Source organism: Gambusia affinis, linkage group LG14 (genome assembly GCF_019740435.1).
Source record: "Gambusia affinis linkage group LG14, SWU_Gaff_1.0, whole genome shotgun sequence".
Lineage (NCBI taxonomy): Eukaryota > Metazoa > Chordata > Actinopteri > Cyprinodontiformes > Poeciliidae > Gambusia > Gambusia affinis.
The window spans coordinates 22,273,784-22,296,567 of NC_057881.1; the positions used below are offsets into that span (position 1 = coordinate 22,273,784).

The window sequence follows — 22,784 nt, forward strand, 5'->3', positions numbered from 1 at the left end:
TACATCGTTCATAATACTTGACTATCAACTTTTACTCATTAAATCGAAATAAATAAATAAACAAATAAATAAACACCCTATCTTCGGGGCGTGGGGAGCTGAAGGATTGCCATGTCTAATCCAGAGGGCGCTATAGCACCCCCTACCGTCCGCCCTCTGCTGAAACCTCTATTTCTACCATTTTTTATAAAATATATTTACAAAAACATTAATTCAAACAATTTTATTTAAACAATTCATCTGTAGTATACATTAATGACAAAAAGAGAAACGAACAATGATAATTAATTTCTCCAATTATGGTTGATGAAGTCATTTCAGAAATGTACACAGGAATGAGGGAATATGTTGATTTTAAAACACTGTAGAACAAAAGGACACCCAGTCAAAGTTCTCACCATAATATCTAAAATACTGATTTTTATTTATAAGCAATTATCTGTCTTTTGAATGACATATGAATAATTTACTCCCCTCCCTCCACACACGTCTTTCAAAGCAATTTATAGATTTCCTGGGCATCCACAGATCGCTGAATAACTAAATTATTTAAATTTTAATCATGTGTTTGTCCCACTCGGGTCAACCTCAGTGAACCTTCTCAGGCCAGTAGAGTTGACATGTTGCTTCATCCATGAACTTCAAACACTCAAAAATATTATTTAAAAGTTGGACAATGAAATATGAAGAGCTTACAGTTAGTTTGTATTGCATCACGTCTATTAGGGTTAATAGACGTGATGCTTGTCCACTAGATGACAGTGTTCCCTGTAGAACAAATAAACAGCAACAGCCTTCAGACGACTCTACAGATTTGCGAAGACATGTAAAGCAGGTCACAATGTAAAGTTTGGTTTCAAGGCACATGGAGCAAATTTTAACCAATCAGGAGATGGCACCCAACCTTAGTGCCTGAAAAGTCTGTTGAAAAAAAAAACCCACTGTGGATGCTTTCATTCCCCTCAACCGCAGAGAAATGAACATTTAAATGCATACAGTAGCTTAGCAAGTAGATTTTCGTTTCAAACCTCCACTACATGGAGTGATGCTGAACATGTCGACATCTTAACTGTAACTTTTAGATTGTTATACGGCATATACCATTTGAATTAGAACAGACAGTAACATAGACATTACAAATTTGTAAATATCAGAACACAGCTGAATTTGATGGTAAAATAAATGTCAAAAACTGTCCATGAAGGCACTTACATCTACTTTTCATTCCAAATGTGTCACTATGTACATAAAAATTGCACTCTCTCTCTCTGTATATATTTATTAATAATAAGGCATATTTTTGTAGGCTATATGACATGAAACCCAATCATAATGATTCTTATCCTTAAGGCCCAAACACTAAGTAGATGCATACATTGGAGAAATAGCTTCTGGGTGAGTAATTTAGCTGTTCCAGAAAGTGCATCAAGTATTTTTAAACATGGTGACTTTAGGAGAGTAGCTAAGCCAAAGCTAAGGGTATGGAGCTAAATTAGGGCCAAAAAATTAAACTGAAAAGATCTGAAACAGAAAAAAAATGTTTTTGAAACGGAAAAAAAAGTTCAAAAGTACTTTTGAGATTCCAATTTTTTTTTGTTTTTCAGTTTATTTTTTTCATTTGAACTTACTTTATGGCCCCAATTGAGCTCCATATAAATGTTTGTTCTGTTTACCTTAGAAGCTGGAATGACATCTTGACCCAGTAAACCTTGCTCCAGTTCCAAGTTAAACTGTCAGTGGGATCAGCTATTTGTATAATGTTAGCAACACAGGCCACCAGCAACGTATTGCTTTGCATTTTTATTTACCAAAGGAACATGTTGGTAAACACAGGTAAGCCCAAAACTATTCATACCCCTGGTACAATGAGACTTAACATTCATTCAAATAAGAAGATAATTTCTGATAGGGAAGGAGAGATATATTTATTCAAAGGAGAAATAAAAAACTGAAAGAAGTATAAATATCTTATAAAATGTCTTTTCAATTAGTTTGAATTAAAAATATGCCTTGCTGAAAATTACTTACACCTTTCTCAATAATTCATGGAAGACTGTTGTCTTTGCAGCGAATGCTTATTATAATTGTATTCCAGTTTTTATTTTTGCATGTTTTATGACGATATAAGCTCCATGTCTGCTGGAGCTTATATTTAAGGTTGGAAAAACCTCTTTTCCATCACCCTAATCATTAACTCCCTCCACACATTCTTTGTCAGATTCAAGTTGGGAGACGAGCATGGCTTCTCCAGTGCGTCTATGCTAATTATAATCAGAAGAAAGTAAGATTAAGAGTACTTTATACCTAAATATGCCAGGGGTATGAATAGTTCTGATCTATGTCATTCAGAATGTCACTGAATGACATATAAATGGTCAGAAGTGCCATAAACAATAGGGAAATTACTTTCGGTATTACATGAAGCATCTTTAGAAAGTGTGGCAGCCATGTTGGATTTTGAGATCGGGGCTTGGTGAGAAATCTCTGACTTTCCAAGTCAAAATTAAAATTTTCCGGTGTGTTCTACACTTTTTATCCCCCCGACCCCCAACATGGCTATTCTGACTTCCAAGCAGCAGGTTAAAATTTTCACTCAGTTTAATGCATTTTTAAGTGTTCTCTAGCTCTGTTTAACATGCTAGCATGCTAACATTACTATTCCTTTTGGATTATTCCATTATTCCTAGTTGGAATTTCAACTTCAATAAATCTTCTAGGTCATTCCCCTCCAGGGGGTCTTTTGTGGTCTCTTGTGTCCCTTACTCGAAAGTAGACTGACAGGAAGGGGGGAAGACATGCGTCAAACATCAGCCGGGTCTGGGAATCGAACCCGCAACCGCCGCGTCGAGGACTGAAGGCCTCCAAATGTGGGTCACGCTATCCCCTACGCCACCACAGCACGCCCCTAGTTCATATTTTTAAACTTAAATCTGACATCCAAGAGTCATGGAAATACCAAAACATCAACAGGCTAACGTTTGTTTGGAAGAGCTAAAGGCTAAGCCCAGACAGGATCCAAGAGCAGTTAAAACCAAATCAACGTCAATATTGAAGTTCAACTCACATCTTCATGGTAGTAAGCGACTAATCACTGAAAAATGTCTGATTAATAAAAGTTTAAGCCAATCAAACAACCAACAGGACAAATGACTTTTCTATGTATGTAAATGCATTTCTTTTTAGATTGTATTTTAAAATTGGAAAACATTTTTTTGGAAAAAAAAAAATATATATATATATATGTTTGTTTGATGGAAGTGTTCCCAGTTTGGATAACAATATGTTTGAAGGCTAACAACATCATTTATTCTTGAAGGCTGGCTGCAGCCCAGTGGGTGTTTTATGTATAAATATATATTTTATGAATGTCATATTGTAATAAAATGCGGTCCTTGGGGGTTAAGTTTAAGAATGATCTTCGATCGTCAAACGTCTGCAAGGACACGAGCAAGGAGCAACGTGATGGAAATGAGTAATGCAAGAATTGATCGGCGCAATAAAAACAACCCAGACTTTGTCATGATGGCCATTAAACCAAGACGCCTCGACTCTCACATTGTGTCGATTTATGAATAAGATTTACACCTTAGTCAATAGGGTTCTGACACTAGTTTTAAACGCAGGGCTTAGCAGCTTCAAAAAATGGGCTTTTTTTTTTTTTTAGCAATTCAGGCCTCCGTACGCATACATCAGGAGTATAATGCAGCACTTTGTCTTTCTGCTGCTGACCGAACGACTTTGTTCTTTTCAATTTCATTAACACAAGGGCTTAAGAACTCCAGAGAAAGTCAGACAGAAAGAACAAAACATTAAAGTTGGTTAGGAAAAAACAAAAAGAAAACAGAGGGAAACGTTTAATCGTGTGACATTGGCATTTTAATATGGCATGCATCTTTACTTCCCTCCTGGCTGCTCAGTCTGCGGTGGAACGGAGCTTCTGGAAAGCGGCAGTGTTGCTTTTTGTCTCCTCAATGAAACGTCCGTTTGACAGAAAGCTTGATTGGTTTCTAATTACCGTGACAGCAGCTCCAGCTAATAAGAAACAACCGGCCAGTATAAAAGAGGTCAAGCAGACATATTTGCAGACACAATAAAATTAGTATTTTATTTGTTTGCTTGTTTTTTTTTTTATCATTTAAAGCTCGGTGACGTCCATTCGCTGGTCATCCCATGATTGGTATCATCTGCCAGTGAACATTCGGATTTTGTGCTTGTCCGCCAGCAGCAAGGTGACATTATATTCATAATCTCCGTCATGGACTCCAGTGTGTCTGAAAGCTCCGGCCAAATGGTTCTCCTCCCAATAGTGGTGCCAGTTTCCGTACCGGTCGGCGCCAAATCCGAACACGCTGACCTGAAACAGAAAAGGCAATCCCAATGAAAGGTAAAATCTTCAATAATAGCCCTCAGCTATTGCAAGAAAACATGCAACTATGACACGATGACTTGAAATTACATTAAAGGTTCAGTTTTTTGACTCCTCTTATGTTCAACCTCACAAAGTCAACGCCATCAAAATATCGGCAACGCTTTCCCTGATCGTTAGCCTCTCAGCAATCAAAGATTTGAATCAGGTTTGGATATTTTTCATTTCCATCAATTTTGTTAACATGTCGCACTGTAGTTTGGTCATTGCCTTTCTACGCAATTCAACTCGATTCTCATCTCCCTTCACAGCTCCATCTGGCCTTTCTCTCATTGACCTGGATTTCTACCAAAGAATTTCAGCAGCGCCAATCAGCGAACAGAAGAAGAAGTTGTGAATGACAGCATTGAGTTTCTGCGCTGCTTTAGAATTGAAGCAATGACAGCAGAGGAAGTGAACGAAGTCATTCAGTCCGTGTTGGCCATGCTACCAAATATTGAGTGTTGGCCATTTCTGCTAAGTTTCTTAGCATTAAACTGGAGCATTACATACGTCACAGCTAAATGGTAGCGATTGGGTAAAATTTCCAACCTTAACAGAGTCCACGCCTCCAAGAAGTAATCGTTTCTCAATAGTTAAGACTCCAGACTCCCGTTGCGACGTGAAACATAGAACAAGGGGCTGGTTTTTACCAGGGTATGTTGAAGAAGAAACAAATTTATTGCAGTGCATTGATAAATCAATGTTTTTTACCCACCTCTATTCCTGAACATGAACTTGGGTATTGCTCAAGTTCCTGGTCAGAGTTATCGAATGTTTGCTAGCACTAGATTACTATATGCTAGCAACCAACACTGCCTTCTTTCCGCTCACTTCTACAATCACAACAAATGTTTAAGTTGTTCCACACCCCGTTTCCTTGACAAAGTATGCTGGAACGTCGTCGTCTTCCAAAGTCACACGCATTTCAAATGTTACTGTTTGTCCCAACAGCTGTGCAACTAGCCTGCTAGCAAAAATTAAAGAGCAAACGTGACGTCATTCGCAGTCGGTGCCATTACTGAGGTCCAAGCGGTACAAATACTTTTGGAAAGCAGTGTAGCTCAGTCCAGATCCATATTATTTTAGCTACCTTTGTTGGACAAAAAAAAATGAATTATGTGAGAACAGCACTGTACAGACAGATGATGCTGCTGGACTGGAGAAGTGGAGCTCACCTCGTCACATATGTGGAGAGCAAGCAGCAGGCTGAGGAAGCCAGTCGACGGATATCGACCGTGACCTTCGAGCCACGACTCGTGGACGTATTTGAAAAAAGTTGGACTATAAATTAACACCTGAAATAAAACAAAAAAATAAAAATAAAGCAGAAACAAAGACTCAGTTATATTGCGTTTTTAATCAAGAAAACACGTTTAATAAGAATATTTAAGCTCACCTTATCTTTGTTCGCCTTTATCCTGGACCTAACTGGTAAATATGTGCTGCAAGAGACATACATACACACAAAGTCATATTCCTCTTTTTGAGCAAGAGCTCCAGAATAATAACACATCTAAATGGCTTCATTCAAAAGTGACAGATGGTGAATAAAATGAACGTCCACTGTCTTTCTTCATTAAGCGAATGTAGTAGCTAATTAAATCCAGATACCAAAGTAAAGCTCATTCTTTCGTCTTTTCTGTTTTTTTTTACACGAGAGCATCTGGTGTGACGCTCCAAATGTAGACACTAAATATTTAAATAGAAAGGTGTGTGTGCGGCACCTGCTGCTGAGCCCATGTTTAGTTAGCATGAAAAATGTCTTCTCGGTATGCAAATGTGGACAAATAGTCCTGCGTCCTTCGACACGCGGAGCCCAGCTTCACTGAAAACGCGGCAAAACTCGCAGCGACCCGAAGGCCGCCGGACTGAAGCCGACATCTCTGCCGGCGGAGTTCAAATTTAATGATGCAGACGGATTACTCTGGCAGCGGCGCAACTCTGCAGTTATGAGCCACGTTTGCTCGGAAACTCCCACCATCTAACATCTAACATGATGGATTCTGTTTTGTTCCTGTGTGTCCGGCAGTTAAGCTAATGATTGCGGGTAAGTGAGAGAGAAGCGGCTAAAGGTGAAATGTACAGGAAAAGAAGAAGAAGAAGACGGCAAAATAATACGGTAATCAAAGTGATTATTCTTGTTGTGGCAAAGAGACGGATAGGAAAAGCAGGAGAGTGTGACTGGATGGCAATCTGGTGTTAGAGGAGTGGAAATGATTCTGGGAGTGAGACACATGCAGCATGCATGATAATGCCTCTGCAGCTCGGCAGAGAGACAGAGGGTAATGAAAACTAGTTGGTTTTTTTAACCCGAGAGAGAAAAACAAACATTTTTGTTTTACTTAATGACTACCTGTAAAATATTCAATATAACAAAAACTTGAAACAAAGCAAAAATAAAGAAATTTAAAAAAATGTAGGATGAATAAACCTACTCAATTTTTGCTGATCATGTTGTTACACATGTTGCCTTATTGCTTTTCCAGTGATGACACCAAACACAGACGCATAGAAACTGATTCCAACCTGATTTCTAATCTGTTGACGCTGAATTTAGCTGATGCCAATTTCCTGGGTTTGACTTTCACGCCACACTTTTATCTTTTGCTCATATTTGAAAACCAACTCGTAGCTCAGTGGAGCGTTAGCTTCTCCCACAGCTCTTACTGTGTGATGGTGCCAGTGGTCAGAGCACTGATGACCCACTGCAGGTCCAGAGTCTTGAACGGGATCAGAACCAGGCTGGTGTTGTTGTCCAGGTCTACGGCGCTCTCTGGGTACATGACATGGTGAGTGGTGCGCGTTCCGACATCCTCCTCGAATCCACTGGTGGGAGCCTGGTTCATCCTGGAGGGACAGACAAAAACAAAACATCCTTCATGTAAGAGCCGTTTCTCTCACATCTCGCTCCTTTATTCCCCCCCCCCACATTTATGGATCCAGTTTGTCATCTTCCTGTGTCCCTGGACAATTCAGCGAGTCTTTAACTATCAAAGATGGGAAATAAATACACAAGCAGGCCTCAGAAAAAGAGTTTGTGTCTTACTTAATAAGATTCCCTCCAACTTGCTTAAATTACTTAAAGAGATATGAAACACAGCAGAATGTTCCCCTTGGGCGTTTTCATTTTTTTCTTAACATTTTCTTGCGTTATAACCCCAATCTTTAATCTTGCTTGCAGTTTGATGTGAGATGCCAACACAAAATAGGAGATTTTTACCGTTTTTTTACCCCATAAAATCTGGAAATAGAGTTCCATCCCTTTTTTTTTCTTCTCTCCAACACCTTGCAGAACTACCTTTCGCTGCAGCTGTAAACTGACGTGATGCGAAGGAAGTGTTTTTATTGCAGCTTTGCAAAAATACACACATTTCCCGGCGCAAAAGCTTTTGATTGGAAAAGACTTGAGGTTTTTCAAAATTGGTGCACTTCCATTAAACAAATGTATTTTCGTAACTCCAATTTGCACAGTTTTATGGTCAATGGAAATGCAGCCGCAGACAAAATGGTCTGAGAGCATTTCAGAGTTGCAGTTAGCATTTAGTTCTTGAGAACTCAAAACATATACGCAATTATATAGTCAAAGGAAACACAGCAACTGTGGAGAGTCTAGTTTGTCCTTTTCAGAATTGGTATTGCGTAATTTAACTCTTTCAAAGTTATTTCAACAAGAGATTGGTTTTATTTGAACCCTTTCGAGTGCTAAACTTACTCAGCACAGTGTTGATTTAACTCTGCCAAATTTGCTGCGTGCCGTTAAGAGACTGTGCCAGAAGTGGATTGTGATAAAGATGGTTGAACACAGAAGCAGACAACATTTCTCTTTTTAACAAAAGTTTGCAACCATGTACAGAAGATATGATACATGCATTATTCTCCTTCACAATTGTGCGCTACTTTTTGTAGTTCCAGCACATAAAATCTCTGAAAACCTTGTGGTTGTCGCATAGTAAAATGTAGAAAAGTTACACTGGTGTGATACTTCTAATATAAGCAGAGCCACAGATTTGAGATAAAAAAAAATAAAAAAAATACAAGACAGAAAAGAGAAAAATGCTTAAATTGCCCTTCATCACCTTGTCCCACCACCCCAAAAAGCAACTCTGTACAATCCAGCGTCCGTATGGAGCCAGGCAATTACCTCAGCCGAGGCGTCCCTATCATTGTCCAACAATTTTCTCTCAAACTGGGACAGTAATTGGCGGGAATACAGTTTGACAATGGCAGCTGGCTTCGGTCACAAGTAGGAAGTGACACACAAAGCCCGAAACACGAGTCTGACCCGCCTGGTGTGACTAGCGTTACCTATTTGGGAGCTCTGGCCTGAGTGGTATCATCTCCCTCATTACCGAGTCCGAGACGACAGCTATATAACAACCTGACATTTTCAGCCTGTGCCTGTCAGAACAACCGCTGGTGAGAGGCATCATTGGCCAAGGCTATTTATTGTTGATGACAAGTTCAATATGTCACATTCCTCCAACCATTCTTGCGTTCAAAGGATATGGTTGTATCCGCGCAACAGACTTGGTGCTGTCAAAAGAGGTATAAAGCCAGAGGTGGAGAGTTATTGCAGCAAACCTCGACGAGGTAGCAAAATGAACATCAGCAGGACTGGGAACATGGAACATCAAAGATGGGAGAAATGTAATTAAACACAAAGCTTAGGAATGCCACTTTAGCAAGATTACAAAACTTCATTTTGGAGATTTTAACAGCAATTTTGGGCTTTCTTGATGATTTAACTTTTGTCTCTGAACACACAGACGCATCACAAACGACAGTTTGCAAGAGCAGCCAAAGATCTGGTGGAGCATGAAGGCAAAGACACGGCAGTCCTAACTGGACTTGTATAGCGCTTTTCATTTTGACCGTCCACCAGCAGTAGGGCGGTCAGTAATGACTGACCAACCGCTGCTGGGTTCACGCCTCGGCGTAGTTTTTGCCTGTGTAAAAGAGTGAAGTGATGGCGCCAAGGCAGGGGCGTGAAACTCAGTTTCACTTTGGGCCACATCAAAAATCGGAATGTTCTTGAAGGACTGGTTGTACCAGAATATATTGATAAAACCAATTAAATTGTTAAAATATTAAATTATCAATAAATAGCTATTCCTCCAGGATTTTGTGATTGTTTTAATGTTTCTCGTTTTTTTGCAATCAAATTTGCAGATTTCCTAGTGCCAATTTGGAAATATCTATGATGAATTTTTACCATATTTGCGCCAATGTATGATGTTAAATGTGGCTTTTTATTACTCACATTATCAATTCGAACCTGACATCCAGTAAGGCTGAGGCAGCCGTCACTTCAACTCAATGCTTTTGAGCAATTAAAAAAAAAAAAAAAAAAGTGCAGTAAAATTAAAGAACAAAAATGTGGAGACTTGTTGATTTTGTGTGAATTTTTGCAGATTTGTGAAAAACCGGAAGGACTTATTGGTGTAATTAGGAGTTTAAAGGGCCACATAAAAAGCTGCTACGGGCCAGATTTGGCCCCCGGGGCCTCGAGTTTGACATGTTCACTAAGCTTTTTCAGAGAACTTAAGGTGCGTCAACCTCTGCTGACGGAACAAGTTGAAAACTAAGGAATTTTAGTTGTGTAATTGCAAATCTCTGCCAGCCATGAAATGCAAAAGAAAACAATCTGTGTTTTTCTTTCAAAAACCTTCACTGTGAGTCGGTGTCGAGCCTTCTTTGTTAAATCTTTCCATTATTCTCGTCTCAGAGCCACTGAAATGTTACTCATTTGAAGCTGACGGATGGAAATTACCGAGAATTTTTCTTCACCTTCCTGCTTTTAGAGCTCCGTCGAAGAACACGCGCATCCTTCTGCTTCCTGCCAGAGGGGTCAATGCAAGAATAACTCCCGTCTCTGAGGGCACTAAGAGATGTGGACTTGTGTTGATAAGTGGACTCTGTGGAATGCTTATTCACTTAATTGCGTCTGTGTGTGTGTGTGTTTCGACTGCTTTAAGGAGGCAGATATTTTAAATTGGTTCAATCAATATTCAACTACATCACCTCGGCCGTCTGCTTCTCTGCCCCGGCTCGAGAAAAATACTCACGGCAGACGGACTTGAAACTAAATAAATGGATGTTCTGGCCCTTCGGAGCTAATAAATTGGATTTCTTATGCACTGGAAACAGAGATTTTCAACCCACAAAACGGCAACAAAAAAAAATTCAGGGAACATAAATGCCTCTGAAATAGAGAGATGTGATTTGGAAGGGTTCTCTTTGTGCGATTCCAGCTTTAGCTGCGGTGAAAGCGTTGATGTAGCCGTTTGCACAGTAGATTTATGGAATCATAAAGTTCAGAGGGTTGAAAGAACAAAACCAGGGCTGGTAGGGGTTTTATTCCTCCCTCAGCAGAGACATGGGTCCAGAGAAATGATTGGGTTTGCTGGCGGTTTGTTGTGAAAGTATATGGAAGTTATCAAGAGTCAAATGCAGGTGTTTGCAACCTGTACAATCCAGAGGAAGAAATAATAAAGATGGAAATCTCTGAGCTCAAAAAGTCAAAAACCTGCTAGAAAAAAAACTCAGAAATTTAGAAACTACTCAGAGATTTTCTAGAAAAAAAAAAAGTCAAAAGTTGAAACTTTCCAAAAGTCAAAAATGTTCAAGGTTTGAAATTTTCATGCTTTCTCTCTTTTTTTTTTAAATAAGATTTTCAACTTTACAAGCACAGAAATGTCCACTATTTTTGTAGAAACCTTCTAAGATTAATCTCAAAATTCCTGGGATTTTTTTTTGTTTTTTTGTTGCAAAAACGTATTTTCTCCCCCCGCCCCATCTACACCGGCTCACATCATACTCATCTGATGACAAACAAATTGGATTTAAAAAAAACAACAAAAAAACATTGCTGTGTTCACTTTAGAGGAAAAAAACACAACAACAAACATCACTACAACAACTCTGACGCACAAACCTGCGTCAGTTTGTTCACCTTTCTTTGTTGATGAATAATTTGTCCTGTATTTTATTTAAGGCCCAAACGGCTAAATTGAGTCTTTAAACTGCAGCCCAGCTGCCTGGCTAACGTGTTAGCCGCTCGTTCGTTCAGCCGTCACCCTCACAGATGATTCCTGTCTCTTGTTTGGAGTCGCACATTATGTCTCCTTCTGATGACTGCCGAGTTTGTTGTCAGTTACTGTTAATGAATATTCCTGTGAGACAAGGGTCACGCTCATGACTAAACACCAAATTGAATTTTAATAAAATGATTAATCTATTGTGCAGCGCGACAGCTCAGTAGGCAGGTTAAAGCTGAAAACACAAAGAGACGGAAAGGGACTGCTGTGGTGTAGCAAACAACGAGTCGGTGAAGAAAAGAAACAAAACAACAACAACACTAATAGCTAACTGTGATGTGACAGTGAGACGTGGATATTTTTGACGAGCGCAAGAGGAAAGTTGTTGCTGAAAGGTAGCAATTTAAATATCGGCCACAAGTTTTCACACTTCACGTGGGGGGGGAATAAAAATATCAGTTTAAACTTTTCAGATAGAGACAAAAAGCTCTGTGAAGAGGAAAACTAATGAAGCACATCGTCCTGTGATCATTGCAACCTAAAATGACTGGTATTAGCGGAACTTTTTCCAAAAAGCTTTTCAAGCGACAGTTCTGACTCTTTGTTCCGTAGTGACAGGAAAGATTTCTGTTGGTTAAGCGGAAAGAAACAGTAGCTGCGTTTCCATTAAATAAGACGCGCAGTTCAAACCACACCTAGATGAGTTTGTTCATTGAAAAACATGCGGCGCCATGTTTGTCACCGACATGGCGCTGCCAACTACTTCCTGTCGTCGTCTTCTTCACGGTTTCCGACAGCGCCAACATGCGACTCTTGTGATGCAAAATGTTTTTCCATTTCAGTTTTGTGAAATAAACCAGTTTTGATACAGACAGAAGAACATCTCATCCTAGCGCCGAAACATTTTATTGACAAATGAGTTTTTTTCCACCATTGCCATGTTTCCATTAAGCAAATTTATTTTCGAAATGTCAACGGCGCAATTATATGGTCAATGGAAACAAAACTGAAAAAGAACTGGGTTTATTTATGAAAAGTGAGTAACAGCAATATTAATATTCTTGTTACCAAGTTTAATATGTTACACTGACATGGGTTGACTAAATATTATTTAGTTAATCCAAATGATTAACTTAAATGTTGCATGCAGCAGCTTTACTCAGCTTACAAGGCTAATTTAGACAAAACTGCAAAATTTTTCAGCCAGAGCCAAAAAGACCAAAAATCCAAAACATTTTTGCCATTTTAGACAAATGTGGGATTTGCACATATCTGATATACAAGTTCTACATCACATCTCAAAATGGTTTTTGGACAAAAAAAAAAAAAGATAAGAAGGATAAATGTTACCATTTAGCATCACGCATGCTTTCATTCGGTTCGGCTTTCAACAGATACCGTGAAACAGGAAGTTGAATTAAGAAGGGACTAACTGAAACTGGTGATTTTGACCAATTTCAGAGGAGTTGCAGTGATTGGTCAGAAAAGAGGAGAATGCAGAAAAGTCGGTCACAATGTGATGTGGTCAGATTTGTGGAAAAGTTGCGATTACTGGAGAAAGTCAGCAAACAATGATTGTAACTGCAGTAAAAGTTGGTCCCACACTTTGTGTGTACCGAACTTGTTCAAGGACAAACTGAAGGCTCGTCTATTCAGGGTAATTTTTTATTTATTTTTTGATTGCATCATTTTAAATTATTGTGGATTTTAGATTTTTTTTTCCCCCACCATGTCAGATATCACTATATATTATTACTCTGTTAATTTGACTTAGATTTTTATCTTGAAAGCCTCTTGAATTTACTTGTTTACATTCAGATTTTTATTTATAACCATTCTGAAAGCCTGTTTTCCATTTCGCGTTGATCCGTCTGTGAAAAAGGCAGATCATCAACTCACCGATGCTCAGCGGTGCTTGCCTGGCAGCAGACTGTGCCGTGTTGGTCACCATTCATCACAGACATGCATCTGAACATGGTGAACCATCTCCACTAATGGTCAGCACCTGCGCAGACGGTCCTGGCGTTGAAAAACGGCCGTCTGGAAGCTCTGAAGACGCAGGCGGGATAAATTAGCAGCAGGAAGATGCTGACGCGGTTCTTTTTCAGACTATCCTCATTGCAGAAAGGAAAGAATTGATCTGATGCTTGTTCTCTATGTTGGAGTTTTAGTAAAAAAAAGAAAAAATCTCATCAGAGCAAGTCGCTGCTACGCTTACTAGGCTTACTACTTCCTGTTTTAATAGTGTTCACTACAGTGGCTAATGATGTTGGAAAAAGGGTTTGTGTGCAACACAAACTAAATAGGTCACAGAGGTGTATGTGAACTTTACATACCACACCGCCAATTGATTCATGATTTTGGTGGACTTCAGTAGTAATTTTGGGACATGGATTAAGATGGTAAAAAAAAGAAATAAATAAAAAAAACTCCCCAAGATCTTAAAGGGGCGGTGTTTTGTAAAATTAACTTTTGAATTCAAATGTCAGGATTCAGCAATTTAGACGATCGAGTGCCACGAATTCTAGTTTACTTCAGTCTGGACTATTTTTAGGAGGCAGAACTTTGCGTTTTCCAGGCACAAAGTTCCAGTTTATAGCACAATCAAGTAACTGTGTTATAAAAATACTATATATAGTAAATATGAGTTAAAAGAAATTTTAATTTGTCAGTTAACTCCTTGTGCCTCCGTCTCTTTAAAAGTTTCTGCCCTTTCAGAAACTGAAACATGGTTAAAGGGTTAATAGAGGAGCGACATTGTGATGACTTCCTGAAGGCGGAGCTTTAGAACGAGCAGGAGCTTCTTAAAGAGACAGAAGCCCAATTTCAAACTGTTAACTTACAAAGTAAAATTTCTTTAAGTTGTACTTGATATATACAGAATTCTGATAACTGAAGTTAGTAGTTACTTGATTGTGATGTGAAATGGCACAATGTGCCTGGAAAACACATAATACTGAAATAATACATTTCAATACTTGGAAATATTTGCATTGTACATTTATTTCTCAAAACAAACATTATATTTCAAGGTGCTAAATTTTGCTGGTGGTCTGCTTCAGGACTCCTGAATTGACAGGACGTGCATCGCTACCCCAGAGGTAGAACTGACTCATCCTTATAGTGTTGAGAAATGTTTAGAGGGGAGCAGACAGACGGTCTGTCTGCAGTCAGGATTGAACTGGGTCGTTTTTGAAGTGAGGAACGACGACGGCGTGGTGCCATGGCGACCAGTAACAGACAGCAGCTTTAATGTCATGGCTGTTTGTTATCCAGCAGCCTCTCGGATACTGTTGGCCTAATTAATATTCATTTCCACTTTAAATGTCCGGTGTCAAGAATCTCTGCGTTGTATGACATGGCCGAACAATTGAAGGTGCAGCTGGATCGCACAGCATGTAATAGGTAGCACTTTAAAGGTCAGCGGCGTTTCAGCTTCCACATTCTCAGTCTGCTGTTGTTACTGCAGGTGGTCTTTACAATCCTGACTGGGTAACGTTCAGAGAAGCCTGCGCGCTTTCAGCTGGGTAATAATTCTATAAAACACTGAGCATCATATCTTGTACAGTATTTAAGATGTTCTTGTATCAAAATAGATTCTTTTACATAGAGATATTTAGTAAAGCAGACCTTTTACATGTCTAATCTTATACTACCATCAAACCCTAAAATTCATTCTGGTGTTAAACATCAACTCTCTGTTACAGTCACTCTGTCAAACAAAACAGAGGTGGAGTTCAAGGTCAGCGAACGAGGCTGATGTAGATCACACGGTCCTATAAGCTCATCCTTAAAGTGTCTGCAGAAAGCCGGCCGCTTTGAGTCATTTAAGAATGCTGATGGAAAAATCCCTGCTATCTTCCCCTTTTGTTTAACTAAGCCATTTTCATTGTAGACGTGCTGAATTATTCACTGATGAAATGTAAACAATGCCTGTCGGTGTTCTCCGTTAGCATTAGGACAACATGTCTCTCTGCAACCAACACGAGTCCTTGGGTTAGCGTGTACACAGAGCTGTGTTTAACACTACACCGCACGTGGAAAGCATCTGCATCCACCTTCAGGTTCTGCCGTGTTTACACTGTTTATTTTTTTATTTATTTTTTTATGCACTGTTGCAGCCCAAACAGCAATCAATCCGTTGACCTGCGTTTTTCTTTGATTTACAATGAGGTCCACTGGGCAAAGAAAAAGCCCTGATTGCAGAGTGGATTGAGTGCCCATAAAAAAGAAAAACCTAAATAGAATTTTTAGGGACACATTAATAACAATAAAGAGGAGGAGGAATAATTGGACACAAGCTTTTAAAGCTTCAGGGTGTTGCTTGCTGGTTATCGGCTCTCCGACAACCAGCTTTTGATGTGTAGGAGGCGCTTGCAAAAGAAAAAAAACAAAACAACAACAACATTCTGGCCATTTGTCGCCTCGCAGGAACGTCTCATTACGGTAATAACGCTCTCACAAAGGAGGGAAAAACCTTCATGTTTGCATAGATTCATCGCTGGCTGAGATGAGTCGAGAGGGGAATTTAAACTTTCACGGTTTAAGATCCATCTTAATGAAAGTCTCTGCCAAAGCATACATCATCTTGTAGAATTTAAGCCTCACTGATGCTCAATTCAGCTGAGTAAATATGAATAATGAGACGATGAGACATGCAAGACAGCCTCACTTTTCTAAGATAAAAGACGCTCTGATGTGACGAGGGAACATACAGAAGAACAGCAATAATGTGGCGGTTCAACAATAAAGTAACTGTTACGTTCTTTGAAAAATAAAAATGTGAATATGTTTTAGAGGAGAACAGTTCTGACGTAGCTGTTGTGTAGTGCGTTTAAGTATTTGCATTGTAAAAAGCGCTACATGGAGACGATACTGGAATCGCAAAGAACTGCTGGCCAACAGTGACTGGCATTGGTTTTAGCTGTCAAGTTGTAGAAATAAAATGCTAATTCTTAAATGTAAATGTGATTATATATATATATATATATATAAAAATATATATATATATATACACATATATATATATATACACATATATAAATAAAAGAAAAGGGGATGCAGCTACCATTTGTCGACACTACAACAACTAGATAAGAAAGTTAGGAAAAGTTTTAACAAAAAGAAAATGGCAAGGAAGAGAGAAGATGGTCAGTTATGCCAGCTTGACTTTGACAACCTTCACATGTAGCTGTGCTGCAGAATTTGGTGAGTTTCGGTTCAGCTAAAAAAGAAAAGGCGACCCACACACCAACTCTCTAACAGATCATCAGTAGAGCAGGTGTTCAGATTAGCTCATCAACCATCATCGGTTGATGTGAAAACATCCTGATTCCAACCAACCAGCAGCTCCGTCGGCAGGTTGCTCCCCTCGACTCGCTCCTCTAGTTTTGCATAAAACAAAAAGGCTGAAACAATCAAAACCTCCTGCATATTCACGCACACCTATTCTCATGCAGACACTTGTCACGTTCTTGACATTTAAAAGCAGATCAAATAGTTTTTTTTTTTTTGTGTGTGTGTGTGTGTGTGCAGTCCACCATCCTGCATCGACCGAGTCCCGTTCAGTACTACTGTGGTCTTCATGCATTGATTTATTTGCCGTTCCATCTCTTTATCCTTGTGTTGCACTTTCCATTCACGCCTAATTGTTTGTGTTCCCGAGGCGAGCATTTAGCAGGCCAGTTGTGTTTATTGTTTTGCTCTCATTTGTCTCCCTTATCTCTGCTGCGCCGCGCGTTTCGGGTGCCACAAAGGAGATGTAGTGCGATTCCGCTATCTCAATTTTAGCTCGATAAAGTCAGCTGCGTTTTCACATTTTAAAGATAAAAGCTCTTTCTTTGAGTGGGAAATGTAAGTCTTATCCCTGTACAGCCATAAAGAGAGCCAGAGTCGGTGTAAGCATCCAAAATATAACATTTATAATAATAATAATAATTAAAACAAACAAACAAAAAAAAACAACAACTAACATTTCTGTGACATCTTATGCTTTTACTTATTGATGTTCATGTCTTGGAACTGGGAAAAAAAACAAACAAACCTCATTTCAAATTTAAATCGAACAACCTCAGTGGCTTATCAGCGCTTCAAAAAGCCTATACATGAAAACATTTAATTATTCAAAAGCTACACAGCTTGCACTTGTCAATCAGAGGAAGATGAAAAAAAAAAATGAAAAAAAAAAAAGGCTCTTGTGATGACAGTTGATTTTGGTGCCGCAAATGGCTGAATAAACAACAGGCTTTTAGCCAATAAGCCAATGCTATTCAGCAATCTCAGGAGTCTTTGATTAAGGCTTTACAGGATTTGGTTGCATTGTGATGTGAATTCGTTGCCCCACAGAAATGTTCATGCTCACTGTTCCACATCTTGTCACATTCAATGTTTTCTGCCAGGATGTTACAAGACAAGAAAACTGAATGTTGTGCTTAAAGGGGGAGAGTCATGTAAAAATCAACTTTTTCTTTTGATTTATACCATTTTATAACATTATTCCCTTGTCAAAAACATACATGGAGTGTCGCCTTGATTCTTTTATGCATGTTTGAGAAATCTTTTAATCACCCGTGGCAACCATTCAGCTGTACAAAACGCCTGGGAGGACCTAGCCCCGCCTTTGAGGACAAAGCTCCTCCTCGGAGCTGCAGCTTCCAAATTTCAAAGCTTACACCTCTCGGTGAACCTCCACACTCGGCTCCTACAGACTAGCCAGCAGCAATTAGCAAACACCCGATGGAACCGAATGTCAGCTGAACTCATTAAATGAGCTACGTCTCAGTGCTACGCTGGTAAAACCGTTGGTGAAAGGCTAAGAGAGGAGCCATGTTGTGATGACTTCCTGAAGAAGGAGTTTCAGAAACAGCAGGCGGTTCTTAAAGAGACATTTTTTACAACATTTTAATACAAACTGAAGTTAAAGTTACTTGATTAAGCTATAAAATGGCACTAAGCTTTTGTTACCAAATTAAATTCATTGATGTTCTCATTAAATAAACACTGGAGGAAACGGTAAAAAAAAAAAGAAGAAAAGAATTACAATCCCGATAATACGGACAATTTTGGGTTTTCTTGAACATTAATAGGAAATTATTGTGGCAACTGTAATCAAAATTCTTAAAATAATTTATTCATAACAGTAAATGATACAATAAACTCTGAAAATACAAATAGTAGTAATAAAGAACAGCAAACCTACTGAGACATCGCCATCCGCCTATACCAGTGGTGGGCAATCCTGGTCCTGGAGGGTCAGTGTCCTGCAACTCTTATGTCTCTCTGGTCCAACACACTTGAATCCAACAGCTGAATCACCTCCTCAGTGCAGTCAGGTTCTCCAGAGTCCTGCTAATGACCTCATTATTTGAATCAGGTGTGTTGAAGTAGAGACACATCTAAAAGTTTCAGGAGACCGGACCTCCAGGACCCGGAGCGCCCACCACTGGTCTAAACTGACAGGTAACAATCCCTGTGGTTTATTTATGTTTTAAAGGTCTTGCCATACTCTGCTCATTTCTCTGTCTTCCTTATTGCTAGTGCGGTGTTGCCATATCCGTTCATTCCTCCCTGTTGAGCTTCTTCATTTGTTCTGTTGCTTCTACATTTGAACAGATTTTCTTTCCATTTAGACTTTTTAATTTTAGAGATCGTTTGTGTTTTAGTTCAACTCCCTCAAAAATGCACAAAAACCCACCTTGAACATCCTTACGCATACACAGAAATGATCATTTCACTTTTCTGACCCAGACTGTTGGGGAGAAAAAAAAAAAAAAAAGTCTCCCATGTTCACTATGTGCACAGTATTTATGTTGAAAATTCTTTCCTTATTTTAGTATTTCTTCAGTTTTTAAATATTCCATCTTTGCGTTAACCTACTTGCTTTGATTGCCTGTCACTATGCTGAATTTCCCCTCCGTGGAACAATTCTGATCCATTCTAATTTCTTATTTAGAACAACGAGGCTGTTATGATAAAATATTTAAAATATTTTGTAAAAATGCTAATGCACATGAATACATCTCTTATGGTCTTATTCTGTCATTTTCTCCTCTTCCAGCAGGGCCCAGACCTCGACTTAGAAACACTTTTCAGGACAGTAGAGTTGTTATCTATGCGTTGTTTCAGGATATTCTGTCCCCTTGTAAACCGTGGCTATGGTGACCCAAAAGACACTCTGACCTCTGTGTGTGAGAGGACGTTCAGCTAAAACTAGTCTGAGCATTCCCTTTAAGTGGTTAGACTTCACGGCTTTTTGTCTTCTCCACTCAACAACTAAAACATGTTAGGGCGATTAACGCTTCATGTTTGCTCTATAAGTACGTGTCGTTATTGGAATCCGGAGAATAGATATAGTTTTGCAGTGAATTGCCGTCTTTTGTTTCATTATGTGTGAAACCACGGCTTTCTGATCGTCATTACTGACCATAAATTTAGGAGCGATAAAAATATTCTACTTAAAGAGACTCGTACATCCTGAGTGAGATATAATCCTGTTCATTCACAGCGATGTGATTAAAAAGTAGAAAAACCGTGGACACAAACCGAACAATGACGCTGAAATGCTTTCCTATGAAAGCAGAGGTGAACCTCTCCACTGACTAATTTGCATGTTGCGCCTCTGCACCCGTCAGTTCAGTGAACCACAGTCTCATCAGAAGCATGTGTACTCCACACCTTCCCGTCACCCAGCCTGTTCCTGCTGCTCAGGTAAACCTTCCAGCTTTTCAGCCCGGCTGCCTCTAACCGAGCGTGGGCTCCGGGTCGGACTCCGCTCGGATGAGTAAATAAAAAATAAATAAAAAAATAAAAACACCACAATCCCATGTCAAGGATTAGATTTTTTTTTTTGTTTGCTTTTTTTTTGTCCGCTAATGGCAAAGCAATAACTCTCATCTTGCTGTTGTCCCCGTCATGCCGTAATTGAATCTGTGGAGAACAGCACGCTGCTGTCGCAGGGTGGGGGGTGGAGACAGGAGCTGTGATGTGGCTCTATTTAGAGAGGCGACGTGTGGCGACGGCCCGTCAAAGCCACGCAGCGGAGAACGATGAGGCGCGCCACGATGCGGGGGGAAATTTGCTCTTGGAGATTTGAGCTGCGCTGCGGTCACGTCGACGGTGGAATCTGCGTGTTTAGTGGAAACTTTGCTACGAACTCGATTTCTGTAGATCCGAACGGAACGTCTGAGGTGTCAGACGATGGTTTTAATTAGTTTTTTCTGCATTTCCTATTTTCATGCAGGAAACTGTATGAACGTTTGTATCTTGAATCTTGAATTTGCATTCTGCTAAATTCTGTGTATTTACGACAACATTGAACATCTATTAATAAGCAGTAGGGCTGCACCGATTGTAGATTTCTAGCCGATCGCTGATCTGTAAAAAGTCTGACCTGCCGATTCTGATTTTAGCTGATGCCAGTATTTTTGTGCGAAGTGTCGCTAAACAAAGCCAGAAAGTCACTGAGTTGGCAGCAGTGGGGTGACTATTGTTGACTGCAAGCTTACAGACATGACCTGGTGGGCGGGGTCAAAGGTCAAGGAGGACATTGGCTGATTCTTAGACCTTAGCCGAAGTAGATAACATCTGCTTAACATCTACAGTCTTCCTCATATTCAGTCTCTGGGGAAACAGCCAATCAGAGTCAAGGAAAAAGAAAGCCGCTCGAGCATTGGTTGTTTCGCAAAAGCTAGCCAATAGCTAAACCCACTTGTTTAGAGTTGTATTTGAAACGTAATCAATTACAAATTTATTGTTGTGTTTTGATTGTTGATTCTATGTTGCATTGTGTTTTGGTGTTTGATTTGATGTAAAGCACTTTGAAATGCCTTGCTGCTGAAATGTGCTATACAAATAAAATTTGATTGATTGATTGATTGATTGATAGCATCATGTAGCATTGCGTTGAGGTTCTTCAGCGTCCCAAGCTGCATTTTCTTTTATATGTCAGAATGCTCTACGAAAAAAATCTACAATATGTAAACTTTTTTAAGAATAATTTTGATAATTTATGTTCCACAAAAAGTATCAGGTAGATGGACACTGAACTCCAAATTTCAACCAGAAACAGGTGAAATTTGTGGTCGATGACATTGGATTGCTCACATTTTGAAAACAAATGTACAATCCAACTGATCGTCAACTTCTGGCTTCATTTAAAGCAGCTTTCTTTCAGCCTTCGTCTCCCAACAGAAACAGAAAAATATACCAACAACTGTTGTTTTCTTAGGAATCGGGCCTCATTAAAATATTTATGTGAGCAAAGAGAGCAGGAGAGAATCAAATGGATGTGAATAAGCTGGTGGAGAGCAGACTGCAAACGCTAGTGATGACTTAATTAACATGCTAATTGATGCATGACATTGTCTTCCTGCTGCAACTCGTTGTTCTGGAAGACTGTATTATAAAAAAAAAAGAAGAAAAAGCCAAAGGATGAAAGTGTGAAATAGTTCATATTGGGTCTGAATTTAACTCAGAATCAACAGATACTTTCCTATAGACACACACATAGTTCTGGTAGACGGTGAACTTGTGAAGCGCCGTTTGATCTGTTGAAAACTAAAATTATCTTTTATAAAATATGGGTGGTGTTTAAGAAATACAGTAGCGTGAAAAAATTAGGACCCCTTATTAAACATTCAGTTCCTTAATGTTCAAATATTAATGCCAAATCTACTCTTTTTTTCCCTCTGTGGTTAAGATTGGATTTCACTTAAAAATAAAAAAGTAATAATTTTTTAAAGTTAAAGAAAATATATTTAAATGCATTGTGTAGCCGAGGAAAAGGCTAAAAGTATTAGCTACTCTTAGCTACTCTGGCTAACGTAACTTCAGTGAGACATCTACCATCCGACATCAGGCCGAGGAAAGTCGACACCACTCCTTTCTCCCAGCTGTGAGATGTTTGAGCGCTCTTTTGCACGGACGGCTCATTTAAAGTTACCCCCACAGCATCTCAGTGAGATTGAAAGTCCAGGCTTTGACTAGGCCCAGAACTCGGATCGCTGTCATCTTGCGGCGCTCATTTCCGTTTCAGAGAAATTACTCTGGAAGTCTTTAGTAGGGATGCACCGATCTACTGTTTTCAGTTACGACACCGATATCTGAGGCTTAGCATCCTTCAAACTGCTGAGTAATGACGTCTTGTGTGCAAATTTAATCGTTTTATGTTGGAACCAATAAAGGGGCATTCTGAATTATTCCTTTCCAGAAACAGTTTTTGTTGTCGTTACATTTTCAAAGGACATTTTTGAAGGTATTTTCTGTTTTACAGTTTTTTTTTTCTATTATTTAAGGCCAAAACGATTAATTGGATTTATCACAATGACTCGATTGTTGAAATA

General features: G+C 39.3%; 1 protein-coding gene across 1 annotated transcript in view; it reads right to left on the reverse strand.

Moving 5' to 3' along the window:
* Window positions 1-111: 111 nt before the first annotated feature.
* The window catches only part of LOC122843348 (CMP-N-acetylneuraminate-beta-galactosamide-alpha-2,3-sialyltransferase 1-like), a 79,320-nt gene continuing 56,647 nt past the window's right edge, over window positions 112-22,784 (reverse strand). Inside the window, exons 4-7 of the mRNA XM_044138014.1 lie at window positions 7,076-7,255; window positions 5,805-5,850; window positions 5,584-5,703; window positions 112-4,354 (exon numbers count right to left, since the gene is read on the reverse strand). Of these exons, the coding sequence (XP_043993949.1) occupies window positions 4,181-4,354; window positions 5,584-5,703; window positions 5,805-5,850; window positions 7,076-7,255 (520 nt within the window). The 3' untranslated portion in view covers window positions 112-4,180. The remainder of the gene's footprint in view (window positions 4,355-5,583; window positions 5,704-5,804; window positions 5,851-7,075; window positions 7,256-22,784) is intronic.